Raw genomic sequence first — 18,088 nt, 5'->3', positions numbered from 1 at the left:
GTGGCTTCACCCCCACGCCTGTCCTCTCCGCACACAATCCGCGTGGCGCGGGGTCACCGTGCCCCGGAGCAGCGGACTAGCGTCCCCCGCCCCAGCCGGCGACGCCGGGCTCCCGAGCCGCCAGTCCGGAGGCGGGGCGGGGCTCCTGGGTGGGCGGGGCCCGGGCGGGGTTCCTGTGTGGGCGGGGCCCAGGGCGGGGCTCCCGTGTGGGGGGGGCGGGGCGGAGCTCCTGGGTGGGCGGGGCCCTGGGCGGGGCTCCCGTGTGGGCAGGGACGGAGCTGGGCTCCCGTGTGGGCGGGGCCCGGGTGGGGCTTCCGTGTGGGCAGGGCCCGGGGCGGGGCTCCCATGTGGGCGGGGCCCGGGTGGGGCTCTTGTGTGGGCGGGATGGGGCGGGGCTCCTGTGTGGGCGGGGCCCTGGGCGGGGCTCCCGTGTGGGCAGGGCCCGGGGCGGGGCTCCCATGTGGGCGGGGCCCGGGTGGGGCTCCCGTGTGGGCGGGGCCCGGGGCGGGGCTCCTGTGTGGGCGGGGCCCGGGCGGGGCTCCTGTGTGGGCGGGATGGGGCGGGGCTCCTGTGTGGGCGGGGCCCTGGGCGGGGCTCCCGTGTGGGCGGGGCCAGGGGCGTGGCTCCCATGTGGGCAGGGCCTGGGGTGGGGCTCCAGTGTGGGCGGGGCCCGGGGCGTGGCTCCCGTGTGGGCGGGGCCCGGGGTGCGGGGTGGGGCTCCTGTGTGGGTGGGGACGGGGCGGGGCTCCCGTATGGGCGGGTACGGGGAGTGGCTCTCGTGTGGGCGGGGCCCAGGGGCAGGGCTCCTTGGTGGGCGGGGCTCCTGTGTGGGCGGGGCCCGGGGCGGGCCTCCTGGGAGGGCGGGGCACCTGGTTTGGGGGCGGGGGCCTGTGGGGGCAGGGCCTGTAGAGGCGGGGCTCTGGGGGGCGTGGCCCCTGTGAGGGTGGGCGGGGCGGGCGGTTGGGGGGGCTGGAAGGGCCGCCCCGGGGCTGAGCGAGGGGGCGGGGTGGTGAGGGGGGCACGGGGGGCGCGGGGGGGCGGGAAGGGGGGCAGGGGGCGGGGGGAGCTTGGGGGGCCGGGGGTCGGGCCCGGGGCTGGGGGGGCGGGAAGGACGGAGGACGGGGGTCTGGGGGGCACTGGGGGTGCGGGACCGGGGCGGGGGGCTGTGAGGCGGGTGCTGTGTCTTCTGTCCGGAGGGCGTGTCCGTCTTCTGTCCAGTCCCCCTGGGGCCCTGGCCCTGCCGCGGTGTCCCGCAGCCCTGCTGCCTCCTGGCGCCGGCCGGCGCGGCCCGCTCAGCCTGCGGTCAGCCTGCGCTCAGCCTGCGGTCAGCCTGCGGTCAGCCTGCGCTCAGCCTGCGGTCAGCCTGCGGTCAGCCTGCGCTCAGCCTGCGGTCGCCGCGGACTCGGCGTCTCGGGGCGTGTCCTCTGGTCAGGCGCGCGGCCAGGGCGGCCGCCCCCAGGCTCGCTGCGCTGCGCGGGCTCCGGGGCCGGACCCTGGGCGCCCCCAGGTGCGCGTCCCGCGGCCGTGGCCGTCGGGCGGGCGCTGACCGGGCGGGCGCGGGCGGCGCTCCCTGTGCGCGACCCCGCGCGGCGCGGCGAGGGTGGACCGAGGCGGGGCGGGGGGCGCCCGGGCCACGCTGGCCGGCGGTGGGGCCGGAGCTGGGGCGCCCCGCGAGCCCGCCGCCCCCGCCGGGCGGGGTTCGCTGGGAGCGCGCGGAGAGGGACGCGCCTCCAGGACGCGCTCCTGCCCCGGCCGGCGCGGGCAGCTCCGAGGCGCGTGTCCTTCGCCGGAACTGTCCTAGAACAGCTGCCCGGAGCGCGGGCCCGCGCGGGCGTCCCCCGGGCGCTGACGGGGCGCTGACCGCCGGGTCCCGGGCCGCCCTCCGCGCAGCCCCCGCCGCCCCCGCCGCGCGGCCCCGCACAAACGAGAGGACCCGGCGTTGCCATTAAACGTTTATTGTTTTATTCCGAGGCTGCAGGAGCGCGCTCGGCACGGGCCCCGGCGGCGCGGTCGGGCAGGGCCCGCAGCGGCGGCCACTTGCCCCCAGCCCCGGGCGCCCCGCGCGCTGCGTGTTAGTGGACGGTCCAGTAAACCCGCGGGACATTAGAAGGGGATTAAAGGGTCGCCCCTGCCGGCTCGTCCTCGTCTTGGGTCCGCGGGGAGGGGGGCCGGGGGCGCGCGGGAGGCCGGGGCGCTCTCCGCAGAGGGCGGGTGGGTGTTGGGGGGGAGGCAGCGGTTAGAACGGCTCGCGCCGGCGGCCCGGGCCGGGCCAGCCATCGCCGGGGCGCCCTGCCGCGCCCTGGCCGGTCAGCTCCGCCGGCGCGGCCTGCAGGCGGCCGGGCATCCCGCGTCCCGCTCGCACGGGCGAGTCCCTCGCTCTCCGGCCGGCCCGCGCGGGAACAGGCGGGGGGCGGGCACCGCCCCGCTCCGCGCGTCCCCGCTGGGGGCCAGCGCCCCGGCCACGTTCGCTCCTGTCCATCCGTCCATCCGTCCGTCCATCCGTGCTCTCCGCCGCGCGCCCACGGCGCTCATTCGGGAGCGGGGCGCGCCCCTGGCCGCCCCGCCGTGCGCGCCGCGCGCCGTCCACAGCCCCGCCGCCTCTCACGTACCGAAGCCCGCCGGGCCGGAGCCGGGCCGCCCGCCGCCGGGAGGAGGAGAGCGCGCGGGGCGGGCGCGAGGAGGGCGGGGAGGAACACCAAGGAAGCGGGGAGCACCACGGGCCCGGCCACCCCGCGCGCGGCCGGGCTGCCGCAGCGCCCCCAGGGCAGCACCACCCAGGCGGGGGCGCCGGGCAGCAGCGCCAGGCAGCGCCCCGGAAAGGCGGCGGCCCGGGGGCCGGGCAGGGGCACCTGGGCGCGGGCACTCCCAGGTGGGCCCCGGGCGCGCGCCGTCGGGGGCATTTTTCTCCCTAAAGGTAAAAGCTGCGCAGCGGGGTCGCGGCGGCGCCATGGAGCTGCCGGCCGGGGCTGGGCGGGGGGGCGCGGCCTGGAGGCGGCGGGGCAGGCGCGGGGCCGGGGCGCGGGCGCTGGGGCCGGGACTCCGGCGCGGGCCGTGTTAGAGTCTGGAGGCGGGAGGTTAAGAGGCTGAGGACGGGAGACGGGGCCGAGGCGGGGCTTCAGCGTCTGGCCATGGGCGACCCGGAGCGGCTGTCCCGGCCTCCCTGCGGAGAGGAAGGGGGTCAGGGCGGAGCCGGGGCGCGGGGCGCAGTGGGGCCTCCCCAGCAGGCCCCCAGGCCCCGTCACGACCCTCCTTTGGGTCGTGTGGAGCCTCGGCCGAGTCCCTCCTCCGGCAGCTCCGGCGCTGGCAGACCCGCCGGGGCGCAGGGCGGGGAGGGCGGAGGCTGGCCCGGGCGCGAGGCGGGGCGCGGGGCCTGCTGCTCTGGGGCCCAGAGCTCGCTCGCCCCACCTCTGGTCGCCACCTTCCAGGATCAGGGCGCGGCCGCGCGGGGGACCCTCCCCTGCTCGTGTGGACGTGGAGGGCGCGCACGGCACGCGGCCGAGCCCACCCGGGAAAGCGCCGGCCCCTGCGCCCCCGCGCGTCCCGGAGCTGGGCTGAGGCCGGGTCAGCGCGTCTCCACCCGGCGGGGCCTCCGCACACGGGCCCGCAGCCCCCGCCCGAGCTGCAGTCAGGCGCGAATCCGGGCGGCTCGGGGCCTGCCCAAACCCTTGCGCCCCACCGGGGTCCGCCAGGCGGAGGGTCTCGGACCTCGGCGGGAGGGAGCCCTGGGCGCTGCGGCGGGAAGGGGCTGGGCCCCGGGACCGTGCTTTGATGTTCCTTAGGCCCCTCTGGATGCTGAGCAAGGGCCCCGCGGCCTCGTGAATCTCTGCTAAGGGACCCGCAGACCCCCCCCCCCCGCGGGCCGCCCCCCACCCCCAGGTGTCTCCATTACCAGCTTAAAGATTCTGGAAAGCGCGCCCTGGGCGTCGTGGGCCTTGAGTCCCTTGTGGGCGGACGACGCGCGGCCCCCGTAGCCGAATCCCGGCTTCTGCCCCTCGGCGCCCTGCAAGAGAGCGGGCACTGAGGGTCGCGGGCTCCAGCGGGCAGGGGCCGCAGGGCGGCTGTGGCGCCGGCCCTGCCTCTGGGAGCGGTTAGGGGTCCCGGCCAGCAAGTAGCCAGCAGGGGCAGGTGTCTTCAGGCAGCGCTGGGCCTGCAGGAGGGCAGAGAAGGACGCTTGCGGCCAGGCCCTTCACGTCTGTCCACACCCCGGGAGACCCAGGAGGGTCGCCAAAGTGCAAGTCAAAGTTCTGCTCTGTGGTCCCGACAGCTGGTTTCCTGGACGTGGCCGCCCTGAGTGTGTGGCCCCCTCTCCTGAGTGGCCGCCGGGGTGGGGGCAGGTCTGGGCTGGCAAGCCTCCCCCAGCCCTGAGGGCCAGAGCCCCCGGGTCTCACAGGCCCGGACAGAACAGGCCCCTGTCTAGGCGGGGAAGACCCTCCGAAGCTTCCTCGGGCACTGGCACAGGCAAGCCATGTTGCAGCTGCGCCCCACCTTCCTGCCTGACCTGCCCCAGTTCCGGCTGGGGTCCCCCGTGAGCAGGGCTCGGGCAGGAGCCCAGGGAGGCACAGCCGACGACTCAGCATCTGGGGTGGTGGCGCCCCAGCCTGAGGTGGGCACCCACGTGCTCACGGACGGGCGCAGGGAGTTTGCTTTGTTTGCCCAAAGAACGGGGAGGACCTCTGCACGGTCCCCCCCAGGGGGTCCCAGCCACAGAGCAGAACCGTCTCCTGGGGAGCCCAGGCTGCTGGCGGGCCCTCAGCCCCATGTGTCACGAAGGGGTTCAGCTCTGGGGAGGGGAAGCCACCTGACCCCCTGATTCCAGAGGTGTGCGGGGCAGGACGGGTGTGGACTGGGTGCCCATGCCGGCTGCAGACCCGGTGGAGCCGCGTACGGGAGAGCAGCCAGGTCTGCCCGTGCGTCCTGGCGATTTCCACGGACGCGCCGTCTCCACGCCGGCCCCCGGGGGGTAGGTGATGGTCAGGGAGTGCTGCGCCAGACAGACAGACAGACACGGGAGCTGGTGGAGACCAGCCTTCCCCACACCAGCGGGCACTGGGCCTCGTTCTCCTGTTTTTCTCCAAAAATAAAGCGCGTCCGAGAACTGAAACCAAGGACTGGGGTTCAGGTCAGCGGCGCGTGGCTCTTCCTCCCTCAGGTCCTTGGTCACCTCTATCTGTGGACACCCTGGCATCTACCACGACACGGACGACACAGCTTGGAAAAACAAAGCGGCGAGGGTCGGAACCAGCAGGGGTGGAGCGCAGGCGGGGGCTCGCTGGGGAGGAAGAGGCGGCCCAGGCAGGTGGATGCAGCGGGGGCAGGGCAGGCGGGCGGGTGAGGCCAGCTCCCAGGCGGGCGCCCGCCCCTGCGCCCGGAAGCCAGGCCGGAGTCCACACCAGCGGGGCTGCGAGGCAGAGAAAGCTCAGCGCTCACTAAAAGAAGGTTCTAGAGTTAAAATGGATCTGGCTCTTCAGGCTCATCTTTGTTTCCTGCTGGCACAGAAAGTCAAGCATTAATTGTCTGTGGGCACCGGCTCGTGCGAGTTTCCGGCATTTTGTCCCTGTGCAAATTCATTAGGTCAGAAAAGGGCCCAGATACAATCAGGTGAAGGGCGACACAGCTGACCCCGTGCAGCGCGAGCCACGTGACCCGGGTCTGGGCCGCCCGTGCCCCTGCCCCTGCCCCCTGCCTGCCCTGCCCCCTGCCTGCGCTGCCCCTCTCCCTCCCTCCCTCCCCTCCCCTCTTTTGTCCTTCGTGCCTTCATTTATAGGACCTTCCTGACGGAGCAGGAGGACAGGGGCCTCTACTAGAGAACAGGACGTTGTGTCCCCACGACAGACAGCTCCCGGCCCGGCGCTGGAGGTCAGTTTCCATTTTGTTCTGAAAATGAAACTTTTTCTAAAGTAAGAACCATGTTTGCTGTTTCACTAGAATACACTGGTGGCGTTTTAAGTTGGCTCGGACCAGAGATGTCGTGAGTAGAAAGTGCCCGAAGGACCGTTTTGAACCTTCCCTCTCCTCTGGGTGTCTAAAGCCTGACGTTCCCCAGGAGCTCGGCCCGGCCAGTCTCAGCCGCAGCTGCCGCTACGGCCCCCATAACGCCGGGTCTCGCGCATCGGCTGGGCCTCTGCGCACGGAAGCTGGCCCTGCCTCCTCCGGCGGGCGAGGGGCTGCTGCAGCTGGGGCCGCCCCCCCCACGCCCGGACGGGGCTGGCCTTCTCGTCGCCGCCTTGGGAGGAAATCGGGAGTTTCTGTCACGCGGCTCAGCGCCTTCCCGGGCGGGGCCGTGGATCTCGGGCCCTTGGGTGAGAGACATTGGGCCCAGCTGCGCGGCCCCGGGCGCGGGGCGGAGGCAGGGTGCTGAGCGGGGGGCAGCCAGGGAGAGCAGCGGGCGGCAGGAGAGACGGGGTCGGGAGCAGACGCCAGCGGCCGCGAGTTCTAGGGCGGAGAGAGGCGCGCGCCGGCCACCTACCCAGCTAAATCTGCTGAGGGACAGTCCTCGCCCCTGTGAGAGAGAGAGAGCCGGGTCACCGGCGCGGGAAGGAAGCCCGCGGGCGGACACTGCGCTGGGGCCTGCCCCAGGCGGGGAGGGGCGCTGCCGGCGCGGCCCGCACGGCCGCAGGGAGCCCGTGGGCGCTGCCCAGGTGGTGCGTCCCCTCCGGGACAGCGAGGGCTGCGGGGAGGCGGCGAGGGGACGGCCTGGCCTTACCTTGCCCTGCGACGGAGGGGGCGTGCGCGGCGTCACCTACGGAGACAGAGAAGCGTGAGCAGCCTGGCCCCGGGAGAGCCGGGCCCCGCGTCCAGCCTCCTCCCGCTGTGCGCCGTGTCTAGCGCCTACCGGGCACCAGCCCCGCTGCCCGCTCCCCCTCCCTGTCCGCGCCGAGTGGGGAACCCACAGGGTCCAGGGCTCCACGGGCCTCCCAGGTCACCGGAGAGGGAGGGGCCGTGCTGCGCGGATGGACCCAGCCCCCGCCCGCTGCCCCTGGGCTGAGTGCAGCCCCCGCAGGAGCCTGCAAGGACGCCCCGGGCCGAGGCTCCGAAGACTCAGGTGCCCACAGGCAAAACATGCCCTTCGGGTGTCTGCCGAGGGGAGACGTGTCATCCCGAGCCGGGGCTCTCCCTCCTGCCGCCCCCGCCCCCGGCAGAGTCTCCACCCGCGAGCCCGGGTGCCGCCAGGCAGCACAGCAGGAGGCGGAGGACAGCCCCGGCCCCGCCGCCTCGCCCCGCCTCCCGGCCACCTTCACGCCAGCGCCTCGGGCCGTCCCGTTCCCGGGCCAGTGAGTCCTGCAGACACGGGCGGGGGCGCAGGTGCCAGCCCCACGGGCAGCCTCCCCGGAGGAGGCACCGGGGCAGACGCGCTCCCGAGGCTGGCATGTCGGGGCCCCTGGCGCCCGCGGCGGGCGGCGCACTCACGATGTTCTTGAAGAAGTGGACCACGGGGTTCTCGTCCTGGGCGCGGCCGTGCTGTGACTTCTGGGGCAGCGAGCCGTAGTGGGTGGTCCTCGCCGCGTGGTGTGTGTCCTGGAAAACAGGGCGCAGCAACCACTGAGGACTCCCGCCGCGGCCCCGCGTCCGTCCTCGGGGATGCCGCTCTGCTCCTTGCGGGTCCAGGTCCTTCTGCCCCCCGACCTGGTGCCGGCGGCCGCGGAGGCGGCCCAGGCCAGCCTGGAACCCGCCCAGGGGAGCGAGGCGGGGCCTGGAGGGGCACCCTCGCCGCTGCCCGCTGGGCCGGGGTGCGCGGAGCCTGGAGTGCGGCTGGCGTGGCACCAGATGCCCGGGCCTGGTCTGGAGCGGGCACACGGGGCCCTCCCATCACCAAGAGCCCCAGCAAGGGCCAGACGCTCAGAGCGCGGGGGAGGGTGCCGCGGGGCGGGCCTCCAGAGCCCCAGCAGCGTGCGCCCCCCGTCTCAGAACAGGCCAGGTGCAGCTGGGGCGGAGCCTGTGCGTCCGAGGAAAATGGAGCCGTGGGGCCGGCGTCCTGGACGCTGTCCTCCGTCTCTGGCTGCGCCCGCCTGCCGGCCCCTTCGCACCACTGCAGCAGCTGGAGCGGGCAAGGAGGTGCTGGCCCACCCCATGGCGGGGGGCCCTGGCGGACGTGGCCCCGAGGACACCCCACTATTGGGGTGTCGCGCTTTAGGCCTCCAGCGGGCGCTCCGTGGGGGTGAGGGCTGCACCCCAGGCTGCGGCTGAGGGAGGGCCCTGGGCGCCCGTCCTCCTCTGACCCTCTCTCGGCGGGCCTGGATGAGGGGCTGCCCCCCTCTGCCGCGCGGCGCCCCTGACCAACAGCTCTCGGCTGCAGCCCCGCCCGGCCTGGCAGGTCTTCCCCAGCGACAGGGCAGGAATAAAACAAAGAACTGAAACGCCAGACACGAACCAGGAAACCATTTCAGCGACTAACAGGACAAGAGTCCTAAGCGGCCACCTGCCTGCTGGGTTATTAGACGCCCCCTCGAGGTCTCCCGCCACCCCTGGCGCCGCCCGAGCGCACCCGCAGGGACAGACAGCGCAGCAGGCCCAGGCGCCTTCACCCCAGCCTGGGATTCAGCTAGAAAAAGGGCTTCGACGTTGGGTCAAGGGTTTCAAACAAGTGAACGTTCGCCCTCGGACGGCTGTGGCTTATTTTGCTGTGAGACGCTAAGAAGTCGACGAAGGACAGCGTCCCGCGCAGCCGCTCTGCGCGCCAAAGAAAAATAACGTTTCGTGATTTTTACAGTCAAAACATTGGGCACCAATATTTGGGGGGGAAGTAATTTGATCTTTTAGATGCACATGGAGCTGGCTGTGCCCTTTCGTTCCAGGGGCTCAAATCAAGGACCAGCAGCTCGATGACAAGCCGGCCAGGGGCATAGGCCCCACGCGGACTGTGCGTGAGGAGGCGCCAGCTGGGGCGGGTGCGCGGGCTGTGGGTCCAGGTCAGGCGGAGAACACAGCTGCGCGCGGGCCGGGGCCAGGCGGGGGGGACAGACTGGGGCAGTTTCCGCATCACACACGCCCCGGGTGGCGAGCGGCCCTCGGCCTGCCCCTGCTTGCCCGTCAGCTGCCAGCTGCCCGAGCTTGTTGCCCTGCAGCTGTGACAGGATGCGACGTGCCGGTGGCGATGCCTGTGGCTAGAGGACACTCAGGCGGCCACTTCCACAGAGCAGCGCGCCAGCCACGCACAGCAAGACACGCAGAGCAGAACCACCGCCCCGCGCGAGGGCGTCAGAAGCAAAGCACCAGGCGCACGTCGAATGGAACCTGCACAGAAAGCGCCGCTGGGAGAAACCTAAGTGCTGAGGTGACCGCAGCCGGCGGCACACAGACGCCCACTGTCCCCAAGCTGACCTGAGGACTTAATGCGGCCCCAGTCGCGCCCCCCGCAGGGTTTTGTTTGGTTACAGACAAGCCTCTACTGCGAGGCTGCGTGGAAATGCAGAGGAACCAAAACAACCAAAGCGAGCGGGAGGGAGCACAGGTCGGGGACTCACTCGCGGCGCAGGCAGAGGGCGGCCCGCGGCGAGGGCACAGCTGGGATCGCCACAGCCGGCGGGGCCGGGCCGGGCCGGGCTGTGCCAGTCACCCTTTAGAGCACTTTAAAAATCCCGCAGCGCAGCACACAGCGAAATTCGCCACTCGGCTGCTTGCGGGCGCACGGCTCGGCGCACTGACCACGCTCGGCCTGTGCTGCGGCGTCCCCAGCGTCAGCTCCAGGACATTCTTGTCCCCCCACGGGGAACTGTCCTGGGGGCACCGGATCTGCCTCCCGCTGTGGGAGTGGGGCCCCAGGTCCTCTGGCCTGCGGCCTCCGGCCCATCCCTCTGGCCAGCCGGTCAGCAGAACCCTGTCCCGGATGGATGTGCGGCCTCGGGCGCCCACTCACCCCAGATGGACATCTCGGTGGGCTCCACCTTCGGTCGCCGTGCTGAGCTGCCTGATCTGACCTGGACGTGACTGACCTGAACTGGCCGTGACCCCTCCTTGGCCTCTGGCTGCGGCAGGAGAAGCTCAGCTCCCAGCTCCCTCCCTGGACGGTGGCTGAGGGGCAGCCGGGCCCAGTGGACGCCGGTGGAGGGGCAGCTGCTGGGAAGGAGCTCGGGGCTGTGGCCCAGCCTCGCTTCCACCAAGGGCCAGCAGGACATCCCTGGGATTCATGGTCAGTTGGCAGCCTCCAGGGGAGGTGGCGGTGGAGCCAGGAAGAGGGTCCAGTGTCCCAGGTCTCCAAGCTGACCACCAGATCTGACCAGGGTCCTCAGTCCGTGGGGCCATCTGAGTCAGGGAGCGCCCAGCAGGTTCTCAGCCGGGCCCCAGGAAGGCTGTGGGGTCCCCTGTGGGGTCACTGGACCCGGGGTCGGGGAGAGAGGAAGGACCTTTGGGTGGCTCGCTTGTAGGACGCACGTTCAGTGACCGTCAGGGGAGCGCTCTGCTCCCTGCTCCCGGAGAATGACTTTAAAGCCCACGCTGCACTTCGCCATCGTTTGCCAAACGGGCGTCCCTCTGCCCGGGCCGCCCTCCTTCACTCAGTAAGTGATTAAACGGCAAGAAAAAGCTGGAAGGCCAGTTGCCCCATAAAAGGGGGGGCAGGACAGTTGAAGGACAGCCTGGGTTTTCAGACAAAAGCTTTGTTATTCAGAAAAAGATGACGAGCTTGTGCTGCCGATGAGCTTCCACCTCAGGCCGGGGAGCACCCGAATGCCGGGGTGGAGCCCGCCTGGGGACGGCGCACCCCGGGCGCGGGCGAGGCCACAGCAGCAGCCGCCCCTGCCCCGCCTTGGCCGGCTTGGAAGGGACGCTCGTGGGGACCCGGCCCTGCCCCGGGTGCCCCAAGTTCCCTCCCTCAGGCGCCCGAGGCCTGGGGGTTAGGCGCGCCCCCACGGTCTGCAGAGCCGGGGCCTGCGGTGGACACTTGTCCTGTGGGCGGCGGCTGCTGGGCTGTGAGGGTCGCGGCGCCTCCGCGTTTGGGTCAGAACCCGGTGACGGCGCAGGAGCGAGAGCCGCTTCCCGAGCAAAACCAGGCCCGCTGGCCGGCCTACCTGTCTCCGCCAGCCCAGGGGTGCCCGCGGCCTCCCGGCTCCCCTTCCGCACGAGGGGCCTCCCCCGCCCGGCGGGGCCGGTGTGGACGCGAGTGGACGCTGGACGCGGACTCTGGACAGCGGGACGCGCGCCCCGAAATCCGTCTCCGCCTGCGGGTGGGGCGCGTCCCTGGGACGGGCGCAGGCTCAGCGCCCCGGGGACCCGCCGGGCGGCTGCTTCTCGCCGCCCGCCCGAGGCCACTCTTGCGCGGCCTGCGCGCCTGGGCCTGGGCCTTCCGCACTGCGGCACCCGGAGCGCCTCTGGGGCCCCAGGAAAGGCGGGGCGGCTGTGCGGAGCCTCGCCCTCCACAAGGCGGGCTCCCCGCTTGCGCTGTCTCCACCTGCTGCGGGCTCAGGTCTGTCCGCGGGCTCCTGGCCTGGGGCCTGCACCTCCAGGCGCAGGGGGCAGCCGGCGAGGCCCGGGACCACCTCAGGGCGACCGTCGGGCGGACAGCCCCGGGACTCGGCTCCGACGTGCGCACCACAGCCTGGCCTCTCACGGCCTGTCCGCACCGAGCGCGCGTCTGGCGCCTGGCGCCTGGAGCCGCCTGCCTGCGGGCACAAGGCCAGGAGCCCGGCCCCTGGCGTGGGTGCCGGGGCGACATGGCCGCCTGGGGGCTGCACTCACCGCGCCCAGACCCCAGGGGTCCGCAGAGCTCGCAGGAGGACTCGGCCTAGTGGACCCCCAGGGCGGAGGAGGAGAGGCTGCCCGGACGTCCAGAGGGACTCCGGCACCAGGGCCCCCGCGTGGGGAGGGCTGCAGGGCTGGAGGCCGGCTCCCGGGCGTGCGCTCACCTGCGCGGCTGAGGAGAGAGCTGGGGACCAGCCTCGGGCAGGAGAGAATGTCAGCCTCCCACGGTGTTGGCCGGGGTTGGGAAGGAGCTGCCGAGGCCCCTTAGAAGGCCTTGGAGACCAGCCTGCTGGTCACCTGGAGTGCGGCCTCTGGTCAGGGGTGCGAGGGGCCTCCGCCTGTGGCCATCTGTCCAGACTGGAGCCCAGCGGGCAGTCACACTCCTCGGAGCCTCGCTGTGCTCTCAGGTCCAAGCCCGCCCGCGGCCAGCCCGTGGCCAGCCTACACCCCTGCCTGGGTTCTCAGGCTGGCCTGGGAGGGGAGCCCACCAAGGCCTGGGCAGGGCTGCGGTGACGCCTTCCTCTGACTCTGTGGCCTTCCTGGAGCCGCGGGCTCAGGCGGCTGCGCCCCCCACGTCCACACCCCTTCCCCCGGCAGGACGGGCGGCTGCTTCCTGGCGCGGCCTCTAGGCCACGCACAGGTGGGGTTTGGGGCCCAAGGAGCCTGTTGTGCTAACAAGACAGCACGCCGGGTCTCTGTGGTCAGTCTGCCGGCGACAGGCCAGGGAGCGTGGGGCCCACTGGGCCCGGGCTGCCTGCGCCTTCTCTGGCAACATGCTTCCTCCCCCGACTGTCCCCCAAGGCTCCCGGGAGGGGCCTCTGTCCTCACAAGGCGCGTTGTCTCGCTGGCCACCCCCGTCTTCCTCCCAGCGGCAGGGCAGCGGAGCGAGTTTGGGGTGAATGGAGGCCCCTGAGGATGCCGGGAGAGTGGGCACCCCTGCCCTGATGCTTGTGGTCCCAGAAGACGCCGCCCGGCTTCCCTCCTGCCCAGCAGCAGGCTTGGTTCCTCTGCCTTTGGGAGACGTGACGGGCCACTCTGGTCCAACAGCTTCTCGTCCCCGAGACGGTGAGCCGGTGCTGGCCAGCGCTCAGGTCTGTGGCCAGGGAGAACGCTTCCGGCCGTCTGTCCGGTGCTGTTGCCCTTGGCAGGTCACAGGAGACATTTGTTCCTGAACCACCCACTGGGACGCAACGCCACGTGCTTTGCTTCTCTGCGGGGGGCCGCGGGGGCCGCGGGGGGCTGCAGGCGGTGAGGAGCTGGAGACACGGTGCAGTGGCTGGAGCCGGCAACCAGGGCGCAGGGTCTGGCGAGGGCGTTCCCAGGGTGCTGCGTTCCCAGGGGGCTCTGGCGTTTCCAGGGTGCTGCGGTGGCTGGGCCTGAGCCTGTGGGGACCACTCCCTGCTCTTCTCCCCGGCCAGCGGCAGGCAGGATGGCCTGGGGTCACGGGGTCATGGGGCCCAGCCTGGGATCAGAGGCTGCGACAGCAGAAACTGTGGACGCAGGGGGCTGGGCTGGGCTGGGGAAGGCGCACTGGACTGTCCACTGTCCACACTTGCAGCCGCTCCCGCTTGGACGATGAGATGCTGTCTGAGCCGGTCTGAATCCAGAGCCTGGACTCCACCTGCCAGAGGGGCGGCCGCAGGAGAGGACATGGTGCCGCCGGAGCCGGGTCCTCGGCCGGGCGGGAAGGTGACAGGAACTAGCGCGTGTCCACCTGGCTCCCGCTGCGGCGGGGCAGCCGCAGGTGTGCAGAGGGGCCCCTCCAGGAAGAGGCGTGGATGAGAGCCGCCCGGCCCCCAGGCCTCGAGTCTCATGCGGCCGTGCTGGGGGCGGGTCTCCGGGCGGAGAGGCCGGGCTCTGCTTCCCAAGCGTCAGGCAGGTGGGGGCCTGACCTGGAGAGGGCGCGTGAGGCTTCCGTGCTGGCTCCTTCCCAGCTGCAGGCGGCCTCGGCCCTCTGATGCCCTCTTGGCTTCCAGGTGCCGCTACGGTCACACGAGACCTCCTTGACGAGCATCAAGCCCAGTGCACAGGTGCGCGAGCCAGCGGCCATGTGGAGGCCTTTCCCGGGCCAGGCATTTGGTCATCGCTCAGAGAACGTGGTGAGCAAGGGTCTGTTGGAGGGAGGCCAGGCTGAGCCTCTGCTGCATGGGCACTGCGGGCCGGAGGCCAGGCCCGGGCAGCCAGTGGTGGCCTCCCGGGGGGTCCGTCTCCAGGGGCCTGGTGGGCTTAGCCCCACAAACCACTCATCCATGGCCAGAGCCAGTGGGGAAACGAGCCAGAGGGGGTGAGCCTGGCCCGGCCTCGTGAGGGCAGCGGGGCACTGACAGGTCCTGGCCTGGGAGCGTCCTGCGGGGCTGGGTGGGTGCTGGAGCTCTCACACCTGCACGTCACGACGCCGGAGACTCGGGAGACCCGCGGGCTGGAGCCGGGAGCGCTGCAGCGGTGGGCGGCGTGGGTGGTGTGCTGGGCGGCAGGGGCCTGCGGTCCTGGGGGAAGGGCCGGAGCGTCAGCCGACAGGACCCCCAGGCATTTCCGCTTCCTGGTCTCGGGGCACGGAGGCCGTCGCCCTCTGCAGCTGCTTCCAGGCGAGGAGGGGCGTTTGGAGTGGACGTGGCCATGCTGGGTCCCACGCGTGTCGCTGGAGTCACATCCCACGCGCTCAGTGTCAGCGCACAAGGTTGTGGGGTCGCGCTGGGCTGGCCTTGGGTGGAGCGGGCTCCTGGAAGTGGGTTCTGGACAGGCCGCGTGAGGAGCAGGCCTCTCGGGCCGGCGGTCAGCAGCGGAGCCCGGGTGGGGAGGGCAGGCCGCCCGCATTTCTCTGCTCGGTGCCCTCGGGCTCGGCCTTCACAGCTTGCGCTGGGCCCCAGGAGCGCCCTCCTCGCTCCTCCCGCCTGCCCCCATTGTGCAGCCTCCAGAGGCCTTCAGCAGCCAGCGTCTGTCCAGAGAGGTGGCTCCCGGCGAGCTCCTCGTGTGCTGCCCCTGGCGACACGGCGGGGGACGCTGGGGGTGCTCACACGGTGGTGCCTTCACAGAGACACAGAGAGACACAGACATGGGGGAGGGACATAGGTACAGAGACGCCAAGATACTGAGAGAGAGAGCCGAGGGGAGGTGGAACGTTCCAGAAGGGTGCACAGGTCAGCTTGCCGTTGCCACGGATTCCTCTGGAGTCTCCGAGGGGCGGGAGTTCGCTGGGTTCTGTTGGCTCAGTGCCCACCGCTGCCAGTGCAGCCCGTGGCGGCCGCCCGGCCACGTGCCCCAGTCAAGGCTGCGCCTCTGCGGCCGAGGGGTGGAGGTCCTGCCCCGCAGCCGTCCCGCCGGCGCCGCCACAGACCCAGTCACTTTCTTAAAATGACGGAGCCCCGATGCTCGAGGGAGGCCACCAGGGCCACGCTGCTTCCAGAGAGGGCCTGGGCTCCCTCCGTGCGGGGTCGGGCGGCCCTGCCTCTCCTGTCACTCAGTAGACGTGAATCGCACACTCGTACGCGCTCACACTCGCACCCCGGTGCTCCTGGACACGGGTGCTGGCGCCCTCGGTGGCCCCCGGTGGCCGTGCGCAGGCGTCAGCGTCCTGGCCCCTGCGCTGGTCTGCCCGGGGAAGCTGTTGGGGCGGGCACTGTTCTTCCTGCGCCGAGTGATGTTTTACAGAGAGACCAGGCATCCCGTCGGGAGTCCAGCCCCGGCCTCCTGCCCTCGCCCAGCTCCATCCAGAGCCGGCCTTTCCGGCAGGTGTGCCTCGGGCGCAGGGGCCCTGGCAACTCTGTGGCGCAGGGGCTGGGGCAGGGAGGGCCCAGGGGCCGGGTGAGGGCGCAACTCCCTTCCCGGGACCCCGCGCCCAGCACGCGCCCCTGCCCCGCTCTCCGGCTCACGTATGTGCCGTCCTGGCTGTGGAGCGGGGTGCGGCTGCACGAGGCCCGGGGCTCCCCCAGCGAGGCTAAGCCTGGGGAGGGGTGGTGCTGTCCACGGGCCGCGAGCGCCCGGAGGACGGCTCTCCACGGATAAGCCGCCAAGCGACCGAGTAACTACAGGAAACACAGCGGAGGACATCGGGGACTCAGGTGACCGTCCAGTCCAGCCCACGTGGGCAGTCACTGCCCAGCAGCCTTGGGGAAGGTGTGTCTGGAGCAGCAGTGGCCGCACCATGTCCAGCCAGGCTGCCTCTGCCCTCAGGCCCCGGGCTCCCTGCCCTGAGTTCCGTGAGGATGCACCGAGGGCGTGGCCCGCGCAGGACTCTTGCCCGAGGGCCTGGCCGGGAGCGCGCCCTCCCCACATTCCCACATGCGGAGAGGCTGAGCCGAGGGGGACAGAGTTGCGGACGCGAACGTCCTCCCCCCAGGGGCTCGGGCAGCGTGGGGCGGGCAGCCGGCGCAGGCCCCCGGCCCTGGGTGTGCAGGTTAGTCAGCCGGTGGTTAGTGAGCGCTCAGTACCTGTCAGGCGCTGGTTTGCAAAGACTCGACCCAGGCAGGCCCATGCCTGAGGCCGGCGCCCCCTGATCCGGCCGCCGCTGCCCGGTGCCGGGGGTCCCGGTCCGAGGACAGCCGCTGAGCCCCACCGGGTCTGAGGCCAGCCCTCCGCTGCCTCCGGGGCCCCGGGCCTGGCATGGGCCTGTGCCCACCGGGAGACTTGTGAGCAGCAGGCCGGCCCCGCTGGCCCTGCCGGCCACGGTGGGGCAGAGCGACTTACCTTGTACAAGTGGCACAGCCCGGGCCGGCTCCGGGCGTGGGAGGGCAGGGCGCTCCGGCTCTGCTTTAGCCAGGGGACCTGCCAGAGGACACAGAGTGGCCGTTTGAGCGACGTCCAGCCTGACGTCCTCGCCTGACGGCTCGGCCAGGCCTGGCGGTGAGCGGCGCTTGAGGACGCAGGATGGATGGTGGGCGCGGGGTGGGGCCCAGAAGGAGAAGCCAGCTCCGGGAAGGAGGAGCAGGGGAAGAGGAAAGGAATCCTGCCCTCGCCGGTCTGGGGCTCCGGTCCCGCCTCCGGGCTTGCTGCCCTGGCGGCCCCCCCCATCCGGGCTTCTCAGGAGCAGGCGCAGCCCCCCACAGCCGTGCGCGGGGCTGGAAGGTGTTTGGTGTCTCTCTGCGGTGGGCGGGCGTTCCACGGCGTCTACTCACTTTCCCCTCTAGAGCAAGCGCGGGCTGCTGGTGGCGCCCACAGGCAGAATTGCTTCTGCCTGGCGGGGTTCGCGCGCTGACCTTGCAGACCCAGCGCCTGCTGTTCTGTCAGCCGCGCTCGACCTGCTCTCAGCCGCAGACGGAGGGGCCGCCAGGGAAGGGGGCTCGGCGCCTCTCTTTCTGACTGTCCACAGTGGGATGGAGGCACGGGGAGACAGAGACCGACACGGCCTCGAGGGAGAAAATCACCACAAAGGCCTCGGGACGTGTGTTGGCTACAGGCAAAGCGAAATCCTAAAAACCAGCTTAAAAGCTGGTTATGCGTGGAAATGAGCAACGTTAAGACAGAACGCCGCCGCGACCTGCCTTCCCGAATGGAACGTGGAGGCGTTGGGCACAGCGGGGTGTCCGGCGCGCCTGGGGTGTGCTCGGCTGCCGGCCAGGCACCCTCCCTGCAGGGGCCACTTCCCCACGGCAGGAGGCCCCGGTGCCTGCGGCCCCTGGTGGTGGGGCCCGGAGGAGCGGTGACTCCCCCTGGGGTCTCCACCTTGTGCCCACAGGGAGCGACCCCCTAGAAGGTGGGGTGCAGGCCGCCGCACGTGGGTCACAAGGCAGAGAAAGAGGTTCTGATCTGCTCCCCCGCAGAAGCGCTGCCCCTCCCGAGCGTGTGCAGAGTTTCAGCAGCGCCCGGTAGCTGCTCGCCTCGCCTCTGCACACCCCAGCTTCCGGGGCCGGTGGCCAGGCAGGAACGGGCGCACCAGCTGCGGCTGAGTCGGGATGGCCCTGTGTGGAGCCTCCCGGAAGGGCGGTGGGTGAGGCTGGATGGAGCTGGTGCCCAGCGCCCCGGCCGGGTGTGGGTGACACGAGAAGGGCCTCCCATGGCGGGTGCTGGTCACCCCAGGCCTGGGGCTGCCCCGGGAGAGTCCACTCTCCTTTGCGCCCAACCCCTGCTGTTTGCTATTATCGATGGAGAGCGGTTTGGGGGCCTTCAGGGGTGGGGGGTTGGCGATGGGGGCACTTGGGGGGATGGACGAGAGGCCACCAGTCTTAAGCACTGGACGAGGCCTGACTGGTTTCCCCGAGACCTCTGCTGACTTTCCCCGAACGGTGACATGGTCCAGGTGTCGGGCCAAGTGCTCCATCCCCAGGGAGAGTTGCCTGGCGCCCCGTGGCTGGTCCTTTCACCACCGGGGACGGCAGGAAGAGCTGAGACCAGACTGAGCTGCGGGGGACAGGCGGGCCAAGGCCCAGGCGAGCCAGGCACATGGGCAAGCCCTTCTGGGAGCCAGGCCCACGCCCGTGCA

The 18,088-nt window shown here is 71.9% G+C and overlaps 1 protein-coding gene across 1 annotated transcript in view; it reads right to left on the bottom strand.

The window, feature by feature from the left end:
- Positions 1-3,043: 3,043 nt before the first annotated feature.
- MBP (myelin basic protein) overlaps positions 3,044-18,088 on the bottom strand; it is a 36,574-nt gene continuing 21,529 nt past the window's right edge. The window contains exons 5-9 of the mRNA XM_037509664.1: positions 7,408-7,515; positions 6,704-6,739; positions 6,467-6,499; positions 3,890-4,000; positions 3,044-3,160 (exon numbers count right to left, since the gene is read on the bottom strand). Coding sequence (XP_037365561.1) covers positions 3,116-3,160; positions 3,890-4,000; positions 6,467-6,499; positions 6,704-6,739; positions 7,408-7,515 — 333 coding nt within the window. The 3' untranslated portion in view covers positions 3,044-3,115. The remainder of the gene's footprint in view (positions 3,161-3,889; positions 4,001-6,466; positions 6,500-6,703; positions 6,740-7,407; positions 7,516-18,088) is intronic.

Source organism: Talpa occidentalis, unplaced genomic scaffold (assembly GCF_014898055.3).
Source record: "Talpa occidentalis isolate TD23 unplaced genomic scaffold, MPIMG_talOcc4v2.1 talOcc4.13, whole genome shotgun sequence".
Taxonomy (NCBI): domain Eukaryota; kingdom Metazoa; phylum Chordata; class Mammalia; order Eulipotyphla; family Talpidae; genus Talpa; species Talpa occidentalis.
Note: the sequence above shows the minus strand (reverse complement) of the source record. Positions and strands in the feature narration are given on the sequence as shown.